This window comes from Mustela lutreola, chromosome 7 (assembly GCF_030435805.1).
Source record: "Mustela lutreola isolate mMusLut2 chromosome 7, mMusLut2.pri, whole genome shotgun sequence".
Taxonomy (NCBI): Eukaryota; Metazoa; Chordata; class Mammalia; order Carnivora; family Mustelidae; genus Mustela; species Mustela lutreola.
In genome coordinates this window covers 138,774,491-138,792,367 of record NC_081296.1, presented here as the reverse complement: position 1 = coordinate 138,792,367, position 17,877 = coordinate 138,774,491, and the positions used below count along the sequence as shown (strand labels likewise).

Here is a 17,877-nt window from a genome sequence, read left to right as displayed (position 1 = left end):
TTCTGGTTGTGGGAAGGAATACTATAGGGTCCTTGCAGAGCTGAAAGAAGGCTAATATGCCTGAAACAGACAGTGATGGCTGAAGTAGACAAAGGCTGGATCGTGTAAAACTTTCGGTTGTATTAAGGATTTTGGACATTATCCTAAGAACAGTGGGAAATCATTGAAGGGCTTAAGCAAGCAATATTCAGCATCTGGCCACGTAGAGAATGGTATGGAGGGCGGCAAGAGGAACCAGGGACACCAAGTAGGAGGTCATTGCAATAGCCAAGACTGTGATGCTTAGAACTGATGCCTAGAGGCCAGGGAGGGAGATCATGGAGTTTGATAGTGATTTAGGACAAAGTCTTGATGGATTTGCTCTGCAACATGAAAAAGGAGAGGGAGTTGTCAGCAAAGAGTCCCAGATTTCTCCCCTGATCAGGTAAATCAGTGGCATGTAAAGAACATTGGAAAGCCTTCTGATTTTGGCTGAGATGGAATAGCAGGGACTAGATTCATTTCTAGTCCCACCTGGAACAATTTTTAATGACAAAATATATGAAACAGTGGTTTTAGGACACTGACAGCAGGCAACAAAAAACAGGGGTCTCTGAGATAGGTAGTAAATGAGATGAGCCCCATGATTGTCCCAGCTTACTGCTTCCAGAGTTTTCAAGATGTGGTTTAGGGAGGGGGATCCCAGGCAGACTGGCTAACTTCCTGACTTGAAGAAACAGAGCCAAGAGTCTGGAGAAACCAAGGCAGCTGGCGTTCACGGGACAGAGTTCCAGAAAGGAGAAGGCTGCACAGAGAGAGAATCCTGGAAATCTGCAGAGGGCCCTCTTAGAGGCTCCAGCTGAGTACCAATCAGCACATTCATGGGAGGAAACTACTTGAGGCTGAAGAGAGTACTACCATCTGAAGGGGTTAGGGCCAACAGTGGCTAACACCACAATCCAGGACTAGTGAGTGCCTAGTCCCACCAGCCAGACTGGGAAAAGCTCATCATTCACAGGACTCAGAAGGGTTTTGCCTTAGTTGTGGTGAATACATTTGTCGGAACTTCCCACATTGTACATTTCAAGTATGTGCAGCTCATATATGAATTATATCTCACCAAACTTCTAAAAAATAACAATGGAAGAAAAACAGATTTGCCAGAAAAGATGATGAGTTTGGTTTTTGACTCGGGGTTTGGCTTTCGATGTTAATTGGAGACATTGTGTAGGCAGTTGAATGTGTGGATGAGCGAGGTAGTTTTGTCAGGTGGTAGAGGCAGTTTGGAATGGAGTGAGGAATGAGTGGAAGATAGGAAATGTAAATAATGCTTTCAGAGCTCAGCAGTTTAGAGGAAGAGAAGGTGGTTGCTCGAGGGAGAAGTGGAGTCAAAGTGTTTTGTTTGCTGTTAGACAGTAGACTTGTTTGTGTTTAAATTCCAGTGGCAAAGATGGGAGACACAGGTGAAAAGTGGTGAAGTATAAGTAAGCATCCTAGGAAGGAGGGGCCAGGGTTTAGAACACAAGTGTGCTGGCCTTATGTTGGAAGGGAGAGCCACTGTGTCGTAAGCAGAAGATGGGGAGAACAGGTGATGGTGCAGGTCTGTGCATCGGTGGAAAGACGGGGGAGTACCTGTGTGTTACATCAGAGCGTTTCCTTTTCTGTACCTCTTCAATTTAAATTGAATAAACATATCAGCAAGTGAAGAAGTAAGTAAATATGCTTTTAATGTGAACAGCCACCAAAACTCCAACATGATTTAGGAATTAAGTTGTTTATTCTTGGGGTGCCTGGGTGGCTTAGTTGGTGAAGCGTCCAACTCTTGATTTCTGCTCAGGTCATGATGTCAGGGTTGTGAGATCAAGCCTCGTGTTGGGTTCTGTGCTGGACGTGGAATCTGCTTAAGATTCTCTCTCCTGGGGTGCCTGGGTGGCTCAGTGGGTTGGGCCTCTGCCTGATTCAGGGTCCTGGGATCCAGCCCCACATCCGGCTTTCTGCTCGGTGGGGGGCCTGCTTTCCCCCTCCCCCTGCTTCTCTGCCTACTTGTGACCTCTCTCTCTGTGTCAAATAAATAAAATCTTAAAAAAAAAAAAAAAAAAAAAAGATTCTCTCTCCTCTTCTACCCCTACCCGTTAAAAAAAAAAAAGTTGTTTATTCTTAAGGACACTGGTTTCTTCTTTGCCTACCCAGGCCATCCTACAACAAACAATCAGCCCAGATCCTGTCCCCCATAATCCAGTGTGTTTTGTTAAATACCACACTTGTGGGGCGCCTGGATGGCTCAGTGGGTTAAAGCCTCTGCCTTCGGCTCAGGTCATGATCCCAGGGTCATGGGATCGAGCCCCGCATCGGGCTCTCTGCTCAGCAGGTAGCCTGCTTCCTCATCTCTCTCTGCCTGCTTCTCTGCCTACTTGTGATCTCTGTCTGTCAAATAAATAAATAAAATCTTTTAAAAAAATAAATAAATAAATAAATAAATACCACACTTGTGCTTTTCCTGGGTTCTGGCACTCTTAAATATATTCCTGTTGTCAGCTTGGAATTCCTAAATGCAGGAGTGTTTCTAATTGAGATTTGGAGGATAACCAAGAATAAGAATTGTTTGTATTTACAAAGTGACTTACTTAAGAAGTGGACAGTGTTCTGGTCTTAAAGATCTTAGTTTATGGTTTCTTACGCTCTTCAAAATAACATCTAATGTGGGGAAAATAGGTTCTAAAATGTAAATGCCCTGCTGGGTTTTCTTTAGGATAAAAACGGTCATATAACATTGTAGAGGAATGAGAAATGGTGTGTGAAATGCTTAGCAAAGGTCTAAGTAAAGAAAGTACATGTTGTCCTAATGATGTAGCTGTATACACAGTTAGACGTCTGACTAGAGACTGTGAGAACCAGAGATACTGCTTATCTAACTGAAAATAATTATTAAAGCTGCAGAGGGTTTTTTTTGTAATTTTTTTTTTTAAGATTTTATTTACTTATTAGAGAGTGTGGAAGAGAGGGACAGAGGGAGAGAGATAAGCAGACTCCTTGAGACCCTGGAATCAAGACCTGGGCAAAGACAGACACTTAACTGACTGAGCCACCCAGGCACCCCTGTAGTGTGTATTTTTAAAAGTTAAATATGAACTTTATTTTTTTTTTACCATTATAAAACAACACATATTCATTAGAGAAAATATAAAGAAAGCAAAAATCCAACAAAATCACAGTGTCCCAAAATGGTGGTCACTTTTAACATTTTAGTAAACATTCTTCCAAGTCATCCAAACATCTCTAAGAAATATTATAGTCATGTATGTACATACACAGACACGTATGCTTATAAATAGAAATTTTACATGCCTGGCATCATGCTATTCTTGTTCTGTAACCTGCTTTTTCAGCTTAGTTCATTGTGGACATCTTTCAGTGTCTGTGAAAACATAGTAAAATCATTAGTTTTATGACTATGCAGAATACCGTTAGATAGTTATTTACCTAATATTTTGTTAATTCTCTCTTAGTGGACATTCAGGTTGTTTCCAGTGTTTCACCAAAGGAACTCATGCTGCAGTGAGCATCTTTTGCGAGATCAAAGTGGAAGCGCATTTAACCTTTTTTTATGCATATGGACAACGTGACCTCCACACTTGTCCAAATAATATTTCTGAGAGTAGTGAATGAAAGCACTGTATTCCTCCAACTTAGCCAACACTGGATATTGCTAAACTTTTTAATATTCGCCCATTTTATAGAAAAATTATGTTTCAGTATTTTTTACATGCATTTCTTTGATCTCTAATAAAGTTGTGTTTATTGGTCACATGTTTTCCTCTTTTATGAATTTCCTGTTATCATACTTATCTATGTTTCTGTTGGTGTCAGGTTCCCATTTTTGAAGATTTTATTTATTTATTTGACAGAGATCACAAGTAGGAAGAGAGGCAGGCAGAGAGAGAGGGTGAGGCAGGCTCCCTGCTGAGCAGAGAGCCTGATGTGTGGGGCCTGGTGGATTATGACCTGAGCTGAAGGCAGAGCGTTTAACCCACTGAGCCACCTGGGTGCCCCAGCTTCCCATTATTTAAGGGGAGGAAACTGAGGTCTAAAGAAGTGAAGTGACTTTCTCATGGTCAGCCAGCAATTTAGGGAGAGATTCGGTAATCATAGCATGCTGGAGCTGGAGGGGGATTTTAGACATCAGTGAGTCCCAGCCCCCTAATATTACAGATGCAGAGACAGGCCTAAAGATATTAGGTGGCTTGACTAAGGACAGCTACACAGCTCAGTAATGACAGAACCAGGAATCTGAATCATGTGTCATGAAGAAGAGGAGGCAAGTACCATTTTTGAGCCTGCTGTGTTTCTTACATGTTTTCTCATTTAATTCTCATTATTATTTTAATATAGTTGACGCTTGAATAATGCAGGGGTTGGGGCGCCGAACCCTCCTGTGCAGGCAAAATCCTCATAGAACTTTCGACTCCCCCAAAACTTAATTACTAATGACCAATTTTTGACCTGAAACCTTAACCAATAACATAAAGAGTTCATTAACAGATATTTTATATGTTATATTTAAATACTGTAGCCTTAACAATAAAATAAACAGGGAAAACAAAATGTTATTAAGAAAATCATAAGGAAGCAAAAATACATTTATAGTACTGTACTGTATTTGCCAAAAAGATATCTACAGTAAAAGTGTAGTTTAAACTCGTGTTGTCCCAGGGTCAGCTGTACTCCCATTTGAACAGATGAGGTGACCAAAGTTCTTCTGTTCAGAGAGCTTCAGGGATTTGTCCAGTCACACACCTAGTTATCCACAAACCTGGACTGGAATTCAAGTCTTCTCATGCTTAATCCAGGGATATCATTTGCCTCATAAAGTTATAACAGTAGACATCTTTCTTGACTTCACTTAAATATTCATTTGATAACATATGATTTGCCTCTTGAGAACTTATAAAACCATGAGAGACTATGGACTCTGAAAAACAATCTGAGGGGTTTGAAGTGGTGGGGGGGGGACCAGGTGGTGGGTATTGGAGAGGGAACGGATTGCATGGAGCACTGGGTGTGGTGCAAAAATAATGAATACTGTTATGCTGAAAATAAATTTAAAAAAATGTAGTAACAAGAAAAAAAAAATAATACTCTGCCTCTAGGGGCGCCTGGGTGGCTCAGATGTTAAGCATCTGCCCTTGGCTCAGATCATGATCTCCAGGTCCTGTGACTGAGCCCAGCATCCATTCAGCCCAGCAGGAAGTCTGCTTCTCCCTGTCTGCCTCTCTCCCTGTTTTTGTTCTTTCACTGTCTCAAACAAACAAATAAATAAATCTTTAAACAAACAAACAAAAACTCTGCCTCTGTTTAACAGTTCTTATTTGATACTGGATACCAACCAATCACTTAGGAACTAATTAAGGAGCTTTTCATTATAAGCAAAAACAGATCAGAGACCTCTGGGTGGCTCAGTTTGTTAAGCATTGGACTCTGTTTCAATTCAGGTCATGATCTCGGGTTCTTGGAATCAAGTCCCGCCTCAGCTCTGAGCTCTACAAGGAGTTGGCTGAAGTTTCTTTCTCCCTTACCCTGTGCCCCTCCCCGAGTGCTCACTCTCTCTCTCTCTCAAGTAAATAAATAAGTCTTTTTTTTTTTTTTTTAAGATTTTTTATTTTATTTATTTGACAGAGAGACATCACAAGTAGGCAGAGAGGCAGGCAGAGAGAGAGAGAGGAGGAAGCAGGCTCCCCGCTGAGCAGAGAGCCCGACGCGGGACTCGATCCCAGGACCCCAAGATCATGACCTGAGCCAAAGGCAGCGGCTTAACCCACTGAGCCACCCATGCGCCCCAGTAAATAAATAAGTCCTAAAAAAAAAAGAAAGGAAAAAGAAAGGCAAAAACAGACCAGAGTCCATGTCTTACGGCTTATGGGTGAATAGATTTGCGATCCATGAGCTAGATATAACCCAAGTTTTTTATGGTAGAGATGTCTGGGTTGAAACTCTCAGTATTTCCTTAGGACCATCTTTAGTCCATAAAGAGTAAAATCTTAACATGTAAAATGAAAATGACATGTGTATTCTCTGAAGTGTAAAATGAAATCATCAAGGGGTCAATAGGAACAAAATCGAAACCATGTCAGTTACATCCTCCATATCTCAAAAAAAAAAAAAAAGTGCCTGTTAACGTTCATTTCTTGACAGGTCTCAGAATTTCAAAATCATATTAGAGCTAATTTGGTTGAAGCTTCATCCTGCAGAGATGTACAGAGATTAGTATTGACTTCTGTATCACTTTGCTGACACTGTTGGTTTGCTTCACTTGTGTAGAAGTTAGTTGGTAAAAATATGTATTCTGCATTTCTACTTTCCAGAGAGGTCTTGTAAATGTTTGGGTTGATGTTTTTTAAACCTGCTAGTTTCATCTAACTCATTTGGGGAGAAATGAAAGAGTGTAGCATCTGATAGAATCCTCTTTTTTTTTCCCTTTACAGGGGATTTTATAGGATTATAAAATAGGGGGCCAACAATTAACTCATATTATTCTAATCTTTAATCACGGGGCTCTGTTAAGTTGCATTATGTAAGAAATAGACATTATTTCTTTGATATTTTTTCTGATTTACTTTCTTGGCGTAAGAGTTACACATTGATTAGCACTTACAGATTGTAGTAAAGTCAAGGGTTTTTGTTTCATTTTGCCTTTTTTTGTTTTTTCCCTTTTGTTTTTTCTTCCCCTCCTGTAGCTTTTGTGAATTAAAAAATCAAAGTTGACTGGTTTAGGGCAGTGATATGGTTTAGCTGCACCACGTTTCTGCCCATGCCAAGATGGCCTTTAGCTCAGTCCACTCCTGAAAAACAAGTATCACCAGAAGTAATTCTTATTCTAGTATCAAACGTAACAGTTCTTTAAAATCTCCTTTGGAATGTTGAAAAGAAATCAAATGAAACCTTCAGAATGGTTATTTATTGGGGAAGAAGAAGCCTCCAATTTCATTCACCCATTGTAGCTCCACTTTCTCATTTTAATGCTCAGTCCACAATGGCGATGGTAAGAGATGGCAGTGGAAGAAGGGACATCACCTTTCCATTTATTGCTTGTTGCAATTTGGCCTGTTTACAGACAGAACTGCTCTGGGGGTTCTTCCAGTAGAGAGCGAAGGAAATCAAGAGAGCAGGGAGAAATCAGCATTTACACATGACCTGTGAATTGGCTAATTTTTAACCCACAGTTAGTTAAGAAATGATTACAGCCTGAGGAGTCATGACCTCAACTTTTCATCAGCTCCATTGGATTGTGCCTCAGTTTGGAAATGAAGGAGGTATGCGGGAAGTTTTAATTGTACCTGTGTGATTTATCCCTAGTCAGCTCTTTAATTTCTTCTGGCTGTCTGAGGTTTCCGACATGCTGTAAATTTCCCCAACTTTTTCATTATCTGCAATTTCTTTATGACTCGTGAATCGGAGTGGAGAGAGAGTATGGATTTACAGCGGAGATAAACATGTCCATAAAGTCTGTATCTGTGTCAGTAATTGTACTGCTGTCAGTGACTGTCCTGTTTTACAGGCCTCTCTTGGGAAAGGAACAGGCTTCACTACCAGCCACACTGAAATGCTTGCTTTGATTTGCATTAACTTGCTGGGAGATTAGGTAGGAATGGTGGGATAGAAATTGATACTGGACTTTGGCCTCTCTTGTTTATTTGTTTAAAGTCAGATGACATTGTGTTGGATAACTGTGTATTGAAGATAGACCATGGACAATACTCACTTCCTAAGTGAGATGCAACTTGATTGAGATGGTAGATGTGAAAAAAATGTCTTCGAACTTCTTGTTATGTATTGCCTTTAAGATGACTTCCATTTTCTATCACCGTTGATAAGTAAACTTTCTATTTTCCTTTTGTTAGTACCCCCCCCCCATGATTTATTTATTTATTTACTTGACAGAGATAAAGAGAGAGCACAAGTAGGCAGAGAGGCAGGTAGAGAGAGAGGGGGATGCAGGCTCCCCGCTGAGCGGAGAGCCCGATGCGGGGCTTGATCCCAGGACCCTGAGACCATGACCTGAGCTGAAGGCAGAGGCTTAACCCACTGAGCCACCCAGGTGCCCTTCCTTTCATCAGTTTTAAAGCACAGTATTTCTCTTTCAGAACATTCATTCCTCAAGTGGGGCCAGCTGGCGTTTTGGCGATGATTCCATCTGCCATGTCTTAATTCTCAGTTCTTAATGGCTCTTTGCTGATTGCTTGAAGTGGGGTGCCCTCAACCATTTGCTGTGAGAAAGGAAGTCTTAAATCATAGAGAAATTCTTAATATTCCGTCTTTAAAGACCCTTCAGGATTTGTCTAGTATTTTCTTAGAGGAATTGTGAAAGAAACCAAAGAGAAGTCCTTTAAAAATAGATGGAGAAGCAAACACACATATTTTTCTTCTAGTACGTTTTGTATTGGAGCACATCCCTCAAGAATCAGAACTGTCCTTGCATACCCTGAACCTTCTGTGGGGCAGTTTAAAAGGATAGTAGGTGACAGTACAGTTTAACAAAGAGAGGATAAGATGCAGCATGAATCTCGACCCTCAGTCAGCCCACGCATCTAAGTAATATGGAGAGTTATCTAGTTGATTTTTCCGTACCTTTAACTTCTCTTCCTTCTTCTGCTTGCATTCTTTTTGCCATCTTTCTACCAGTAGATGGGAGAGGGAAGATTAAAGGAGAAGATATGATACAAAATTGTTTGGCTTCTTTCCAGAAGCTGCGGTGAAAAGTATGGCTAGAGAAAATTGTGGCTAAAATGAAATGTGAAATTATCTGTGGTTTTAATTCTCTATGTCTCCTGTTGCCATAATAGAGTTTCTTCTGACTCAGCAAGGGATAAACTACTTTCTTTGGGTGAGAGGAGTAAGCCACTCAGGCCCCTTATTTGTCAGTCAGACCTTGACCTTTTTTAGAATAGGAGCCTGCTCCGCGCTCATTTTCTTCCTTCCCATCACACCAAGCAGTGTTCCTCAAGAGTCAGTGACATTTTTAACCTAATTCTAGTTTGGGAAACTTCTGGCATGAGGCTTCCTAGGTCTGATTTAACAAACATACATGATAACCTAAAAATGACCAAACAAACGAAACCCCGAGATGTCTTCTAAACTTGGTGTTGTAACTTCTGGTTTTGTTTTATGAACTTAAAAAGTTTTCTTTAATGAATGCCTTATTGGAAGTGCTCAGCATTCATTTTGATGTAGACCTTCATTTTTTCTTTTGTCTTTTATCCATTTTATGCAATCTGGTTGTCTGCACACATTTGGACTAGGTTAAGGAGTTTCATCGATATGCCTGCTCACTTGGTCGAAAGAATGAGAAGTCTTGGCCTGATTATAGAAATAAGCCTTCTGATTTCTCAGGTGAAAGGCTTGTTATTACTATGACTATCCCCTCTCAGAAAATAGTTTTGGAGGTGGGGAGAGTATAGTATTCTAGCTTTGTAAGGGAAGCACTTTTCTTCTGGTTGGAGGGAAAAGAGTTTATGGTTTTCTGCTTCTCTTTCTGCTGCCTTCAGCTGTCAAATTCAGGAAAAACAAGGGTCTAATTAGTCAACAGTATCTCAGTGTTGGAGAATAATAGCATGAACAAAGAAAAGAGCAACACAATAAAACATTATTTGAATATGAATTTGTGTACCTGTTATTTGCTGAATGGCTCCACAGCAGGAATTGATGACTTTGTATTAAAGGGTTAATAAATGTAGGCACCAGAGAATGATTCCTGAACGTGTCTCCAGACTGAAAAAACGACAGGCAGTTCTTCCTCACTTTCCTCAATCAGGCTGAGAATGGAACCCAAGAGTAGCCAGGCTTGAAACTAAAGGGAGGGCTCGAGTATTGATCTGTTAACTGCTTGTAGAAGAGACCCTTCTTGAGTGAAAAATCCTCAAGTGGTGTTTTACTTTTTTTTTTTTTTTTTTTTTTTAAGATTTTATTTATTTATTTGAGAGAGAGACAGTGAGAGAGAGCATGAGCGAGGAGAAGGTCAGAGAGCCAAGAAGGTCAGAGAGCGAAGCAGACTCCCCATGGAGCTGGGAGCCCGATGCGGGACTCGATCCCGGGACTCTGGGATCATGACCTGAGCCGAAGGCAGTCGTCCAACCAACTGAGCCACCCAGGCGTCCCCTGGTGTTTTACTTTTTAAGATCTCAGACTTCCTTGGCTCGTATAGATTAAAAAGTGTATTTCAGATTTCCAAGTAAAAGAATATTAATGCCACAAATAGGTCAAGAAAGAAGCTTCCTTTCACTAACTGAAGAAGATATGTCACTAAGCCTTTTTTTCTTCCACAGTTCTTTTTATGAAAACACATTTTAAATACCCCGTGAGCCTCTCACTGCCACACGTATGTATATGTATATATGTATGCATATACATGTACAAAAATATGTGTGCTTTTAAAAATATTTATTTTTTAAGTTTCTCCTTGAACTGTTTGGACATAGTTTCATGCATCAGGCACTTTACCCCTCAATACTTCAGAACACATTTCCTAAGAATAAGGACAGTTTCAGGGGCACCTGGGTGACTGACTCAGTGGGTTAAAGCCTCTGCCTTCGGCTCAGGTCATGATCTCAGGGTCCTGGGATCGAGCCCCGCATCAGGCTCCATGCTCAGTGGGGAGCCTGCTTCTCCCTCTCCTTCTGCCTGCCTCTCTGCCTACTTGTGATCTCTGTCAAATAAATAAAATCTTTAAAAAAACAAAAAGAATAAGGACAGTTTCCTACATAATAATACTATAAGTATTTTTTAAAGATTTATTTGTTTATTTATTAGAGAGAGGGAGAGATGGGGTGCCTGGGTGTCTCAGCTAAGAGTCTGCCTTTGGCTGAGGTCATGATCTCAGGGTGCTGGGATTGAGCCCCACATTGGGCTCCCTGCTTGGTGGGGAACCTGCTTCTCCCTCTTACCCTCCCCCTTTGCACACACGCTCTTTCTCTCTCATTCACTCACTCAAATAAATAGATGAAATCTTTTAAAAGAGAGAGACAGGGAGAGAGAGGGCAGGAGCAAGGGGTTGGGGGGAGAGAAGAGGAAAGAGGGAGAAGCAGACTCCCTGCTGAGTGGGGAGCCTGACGTGGGGCTCGATCCCAGGACCCCAGGATAATGACCTGAGCTGAAGGCAGACACTTAACCGACTGAGCCACCCAGGTGCTCCAACAATACTGTAACTATTATGTCCAAGAAATACTAACAATAATTGCAAAATATCTAATATCCTTTCACATTCAAAATTCCTGTTATTCCTAAAAATCTTGTGTAGCTTAAAAAAAAAAAAAGATTTTATTATTTATTTATTTAATCATCTGAGTGAGAGAGAGAGAGAATGAGTGAGCAGGGGGAGGAGCAAAGGGAGAGGAACAAGCAGACTCTGAGCTCAGCGCAGAGCCTGATGTGGGGTTCAATCACATGGCTCTGAGATTGTAACCTGAGCTGAAATCGAGAGTCGGGCACGTAACTGACTGAGGTAACGTGCTCTTTTTTTAAAACCAAGATCCAGTCAAGATTCAGGCATTGCAAATGTCAGTACATTCTTTTTTTTTTTTTTTTTTAATTATTTATTTATTTATTTGACAGAGAGAGATCACAAGCAGACAGAGAGGCAGGCAGAGAGAGAGAGAGAGAGAGGGAAGCAGGCTCCCCGCTGAGCAGAGAGCCCGATGCGGGCCTCGATCCCAGGACCCTGAGATCATGATCCGAGCTGAAGGCAGCGGCTCAACCCACTGAGCCACCCAGGCGCCCCATTCTTTTTTTTTTTTTAATGATTTTTTAATTTATTCATTTGAGAGAGAGATTGAGAGCGAGAGCACAAGCAGGCTGAGGGAGGTAAGAGGGAGAGGGAGAAGCAGACTCCCTGCTGAGCAGGGAACCCCATACAGGGTTCCACCCCAGGACCCCAGGATCATGACCTGAGCCAAAGGCAGACGCTTAACCGTGTCAGTACATTCTTGATAGGAGATAGAGCTGCACACCAGCTCTTTTAATAAATATTTACCAGTTTTTTCTTATGGTGAACATATATTTACTCAAACGACTATCCTTTTCCACTAGAATATTGAGTTTCAAGTTCTCTCTCTCCAACAAGCCTGTTTTATCAAGCTTCTTCAATCTGTTTCTGGTATTCTCCCCTTCTCCTAACCAAATTAGCTGTAGAATTGTTCTCTCGCCAATAACTACTCCACTCTGCAGTCAGAGTAATATTTTTGGAACATGTTGGACATGTGGGTTCATTCCTTTCTTAAAACCCATCAATGGCTTCTCATTGCTCTTAAGAAAAAATAAGAAATTTTCACTTGGCCTTACTGCTCTGCATGATCTGGCGTTTCTCACACCATGCTCATCTCATGCCATGCTTCCCTCTCTGACTATGGATTCTACAAATTCCTCAAGAGGGAAAAATGAGTTAAAGAATCTGGGGAGCACCTTTTGGAAGAGATGAAACTTGAAGTAGGACTTCATGGCTAGTATTTGCATATGGGAGGGAGGAAGACACTTCAGACCGGAAGCAGGTTTTAATATGGATTGGTTAGAGTACTGGAAACATGGTGTTATGGAAGGCCTGAAGGACCAAGCTGGGGAATCATTTTCAGAAGCCTGATAGCTACCTCCAGGGAGAATTGAAGGGTGTGGTGATGGGTGGGAGGGACTAGCTAGGACCCTGTTGCAATCCAAGAATGCAGTGCTGCTTGTACTAGATAGGACAGAGTGAATGCAAGAGAGAGGGCGGTTGAGAGATCTTTGGAGGGAAAAGTAGATATGAAACTGTAACAGACTGGAAGTACACAGAGTCAAAATTATTTTAAGATGTGAAGCCCCTGTGACCAGGAGAATACAATTTAGGGTGGAAGTGGGGTGAAAAGTGTTAAGGGGTCACTGAAATGAATTGCTCAAACATCTGTCAGTATTATTGGCTCAAAAATTGTGGCTATCATTTCTGTTAGTTAGGTTGAGGTTCAGCTGTAACATGTAACAAGAAATCCAAAGTAATTGTGGCTTACACAGAGCAGAACTCTTTTTTTTCCACAAAAAGGAAGGCTTGAGGTAGACAGGTTGTGCACATCACTTATTTTCCTTTAAGCAGCTTCCTGGAAGTGCCAAAGAACTTCATCATCTGGACCAACCTAGCTGCGAAAGAATGTCATCTTTTATTCAGGGCTGTAATATTGCTGGCTAAAAATCAGGGGTTTTGTTAATAATGAAGAGGGGGATAATAGGTTGGGATAAGCAATCAATATCCCCTGCTGCAGGTAACAGGAAGCCTGTGCAAAGAGCAATGATGGGTCCGTAGAAGTAGAAGAATGTGAGGTGATGGTTATGTTGCAAAAACTCAGAATTAGTGAGTTTAGAGGTGCATGGATGGTTGTTAATCTGTGAATTAGACTTTATGCTTATACCTTATTGATTATGTTGTGTGGATTATAAATAAAAGTAAGGGATTGATTTTCTTTACCATATGGTATGTTTGGTATTCCAAAAGTCAGTAAATGCATACCCAGTGAGTCCTTTTAAGAGATCTTGCAGACCTTTTTTTAGGGGGTGGGAGCTATTTTTCTAAGGAATTAAAATCTCAACTTAAAAAAAAACTTTTGGGAGACAAACCAATCAAAAATGATCTACTTTTACTAACTGACCCCTTTTTTTAATGGTCAGCTAATTAATATTTATACCTACTCAGCAGGTTCTGGTTAGATATTTTTAGTTATGAAGTAAAACATTTCGGTTCTCTGATTTCTATGTATTTATCAAAACAGATTCTAAGAGATTTTTTTAAATTATTTTAGTAAAATTCTCTTTTATGCAGTTAGCCTGGACTAAACAGCAGTGAATCCAAGGCTAATTTTTATTTTCACTGTATCTCACATAGCCTTCATTATAATAGGGTATCAGTGTTATTGAGTCAATGGTTCAATTATTTCTGAAGCCCAATATGATGTAGGCTCTGGAAATATTTAGAAGTTAAAAGCAGTCTTCATTGTTGAACATAATCAAATTTGCTTTATAGCCAAAAAAAACCTTTAATGTCTTTTATTAAAATATAATTATAATTAACTTCATATTATTGATATAATAAGCTATTTTTACAATGATTTTATTGCTAGTTTTAACAAAAACTAGCCCCCAGAATACTTTTTGGCAAACGCATGAAAATAGTTTCATTTAGAAACATTTGTTTAAAATAACGCAAAATGCCAAATCAGTCTTTCAGGTTTATGCTATTGAAAATGGTAAACAAAAACAAAAACATGGGTGCCTGGCTGGCTCAGTCGTTAAGCCTCTGCCTTCGGCTCAGGTCATGATCCCAGGATCCTGGGATCGAGTCCCGCATCCGGCTCCCTGCTCAGCGGGGAGTCTGCTTCTCCCTCTCCCACTTCCCCTGCTGTGTTCCCTCTCTCGCTGTGTCTCTGTCAAATAAGTAAATGAAATCTTTAAAAAAGAAAGAAAAGAAAAAACCGCATGGCATTTTACTTAATAGTTAAAGATGACTTCTTTACTTTCCTTATAGCACTTCGTCTCCTGCAGAATGTGTATGATTTCGCACTGCTTCTGGTGCCTGGATTCTCATCCTTTCAATAGGATCAATATTAAGCCAGCCTTCTTTACCTCCTCCATCCATATTAAACCTGTCTTGGAAAGAGTCTGTTTATTGGATAATATAGCTACATCAGGGCTCTATGACAATATCTTTTGCTGCCTAATTAACTCAGGAGCATTAGAACAAGATAAAAATGCCCTAAAGCCTCTTATCTGATGTCTGGTGAAACCTTCTGAAAGCGGGAGTACCATTAGTTTATGTTAGAAATCAAATGGCTCTCTCCCGTGCAGGAAGTACTGATTAAACCTGAAGAGTCCCTGGAGGACTCTGCAGCTGTCACAGGGGTGGTGGCTGTCCCTCACCGAAAGAGAAATCTGGGCCAGAGGTCCCAGTGGGGTGGTGCTTTAAGAACTAGCACGTGGCTGCCCCAGCTGTTCTGCTTTGCCTAATGAATTGTTTTACAAGAAGAGGCTGGGTATTGTCATCATGAGCTGCCTTCCTTAGAGACCGGAGCAGGCCAAATAATAAGTAATGTTAGTGATGGTAATTGAAATGTGATGGCTCTCCCGGGATCTTCACGGCCCTGGAGCTGGTTGGCACTTGTGGATTGTCTTTCCTACCAAGGCCCTTTTGAAGTGTGCCTGCCTTTCTTTCTTTCGGTTCCCGTGTTACATAATAATGTGTGAATTTTCTTCTCTTCCTCCCCACCGTAGAAATTCATTGACAGAGCAGTCTTAGGAACATTGCAGTAGCTTTAAGTACAAATAGAACAGGCAGTAGCTTTAAGTACAAATAGAACAGCTCTGACTTTTTTTTTTTTCTTTTTTGGTGCAAAATGGTGGTTTTATTAAAGCATGGGCACAGGACCCACGGGCAGGAAGAGCTGCTGCCCCGGGACTGTGACGGGCAACTGATTATATACTTTGCGGGTGGGGGAAGTAATGACAAAAGGAAGTTCTGAAAGGATTTTCATGTACAGCTTTGATTTTCAAATTATCAACACTGCAAGAGTAAAGAAGAGCTACCACATACCCTTAGTCTCTTGAAGACTACTGCGGAGATCTCTCTAGGCTTTAAAGGAATGCTTTACTTTTTTTTTTTAATATTTCTTTAAAATTTGATGATTATTTCAGAGAGTGGGCAGGGGCGGGGAGAGGGAGAAGAAAGAGAGAATCTCAAGCAGATTCCCCACTGAACGTGGAGTATGGGGCTTGATCCCACCACTCTGAGATCATGCCCTGAGCTGAAACCAAGACTTGGATGCTGAACCGACTGAGCCACCCGGGTGCCCCTAAAGACCACCCTAAAGGAACATTTAAACTTACACAAATAACTCACACTCTTAATTTAAAATTCTTTAAAATAGCATAGTAGGACATAAAGTGAAAAGTAAAAGCCTTGCTTGCTGAACTTACTGGACATTTTCTATGCATAATCAGGTTTATATGTTACCACATACAGATGAGATCACAATATATGAACTGTTTTGCGACTTGCTTTTTTACCCCACAGTGTAGCTTAGGTATCTTTCCACAGTGATCTAGATAGACCTACCTCATTGTTTCCCAGTTGCTGTATAAAATTTTATTGTATTGATGTGCCAATTGTAGACTCTTACTAGATAGTTTGACCTGGACCTGTGAGTGGATGCTTATTGTGCGAATTGGTTGCACTCATGGATTTGTATTCTGTGGCGCACCCTTTTACCTCCGTGATTTTACTTTCTTTAGGAATGTTCCGAGACCTTTAAAATAGGAAACAGTGGAGATAAAACTTTTGGGGAGGGGTAGTGTGAGTCTTGTCATACCACCAGCTGGACATTGTGTAGTGATATGTACCTACTGCGTGTCTTAAATTCTTTGCTTAGTCCAGATAGGTGGGGAAAACAAATAGCCCTTAATGGATGTTGTCTTCAGGCATTAACCAGAGGCTTCCTCTCAAGTTGAATGAGTGTTCTCTCCCTAATTTTCTACTTCAGAAGTTCCAAGTATCAAGTTATGAATGCATTAATGGACTCGGGAAATGATTTGTCAGCACGTGAAAATGAGGACTTGGGTTTCTTGTGTTAACAGCTTGGCTAACAAAGCAAGTTTATACCTTGTGAACTTTAGGGGCCTTGCTGGGAGTGGCAGTGTGATGAATGAAGCAAAGCAATTTTCCAGGAGCATTTCAGGTCAGTGATGGGAGAAATCACTTGTCTTCTCAGGCAAACTAATTTTAGTTGCATCTGTCTTCAGTAGGATCTATGCAGATAGAGTGATAGAAATTGTCACTTCCAACAAAAATAGGAACATTATATGTCTTTTTAAAAAAGATTTTATTTATTTATTTGACAGAGAGAGAGATAGCAAGAGAGGGAACACAAGCATGGGGAGTGAGAGAGGGAGAAGCAGGCTTCCCACTGAGCAGGGAGCGACTCGATCTCAGGATCCTGGGATCATAACCTGAGTCGAAAGCAGATGCTTATTGACTCAGGCACCCAGGCGCCCCACATTATACGTCTTTTAACTCAAAGCCCTTTAGATTCATTCTCTCAGTACTTCAAAGGTCTGATTTGCCCAATCATTATTGAAAAGATGTCATACTGATAAGTTGTGAGATGCCAGCTAGTTTTTTTTTTTTTTAAAGATTTTATTTATTTGGCAGACAGATCACAAGTAGGCAGAGAGGCAGGCAGAGAAGGTGGGGGGGGGGGAGCAGGCTCCCTGCTGAGCAGAGAGCCCAATGTGGGGCTCAATCCTGGGACCCTGGGATCATGACCTGAGCTGATGGCAGAGGCTTTAACCCACTGAGCCACTCGGGCACCCCAGATGCCAACTAGTTTTGTTTCCAATTTCTCCCGTGTTATTTTCCTCTCCTTGATGCATTTGAATTGATGCACAGTGCTTAACTTAATAATTGGAGGCTATAATATTTTTTAAGATTTTAAAAAAATTTTATTTATTTATTTGAGAGAGAGAGACAGATAGTGACAGAGATAGCAAGAGAGAGATCACAAGCAGGGAGGAGAGGGAGAAGCAGGCTCCCCTCTGAGCAGGGAGCCTAACGTGGGACTCTATCCCAGGACCCTGGGATTATGACCTGAGCCGAAGGCAGATGCTTGACCTACTGAGCCACCCGGGCGCCCCTGGAGGCTATTATTAGTAACAATTCCTATTTACCTCTTGTCTCAGCATTCAGCAGATTCTTGAGACAACATGGGTATATTGGGGATTTCAGTGGCTTTTGTGGGGTATTGGAGATTCTTTAGACCTGTGCTCTTCAAAATACTAGCCACTAGCTGCGTATAGCTGTTAAAGTTAAATTAATTAAAATAAAATAAAATAAATTTAATTCCTGAG

The 17,877-nt window shown here is 41.0% G+C and overlaps 1 protein-coding gene across 7 annotated transcripts in view; it reads left to right on the top strand.

Annotated features, from left to right (window-relative positions):
- LIN52 (lin-52 DREAM MuvB core complex component) overlaps positions 1 to 17,877 on the top strand; it is a 140,041-nt gene that overhangs the window by 37,882 nt on the left and 84,282 nt on the right. The window contains exon 6 of one of the 7 annotated variants that reach the window (XM_059182826.1): positions 16,648 to 16,709. The exons of 5 other annotated variants lie outside the window; for them this stretch is intronic. In XM_059182826.1, the coding sequence (XP_059038809.1) occupies positions 16,648 to 16,673 (26 nt within the window). In that variant the 3' untranslated portion in view covers positions 16,674 to 16,709. Of the gene's footprint in view, positions 1 to 3,485; positions 5,858 to 16,647; positions 16,710 to 17,877 lie in introns of those variants that run through there. One more of the 7 variants, XM_059182824.1, reaches the window with a different exon arrangement.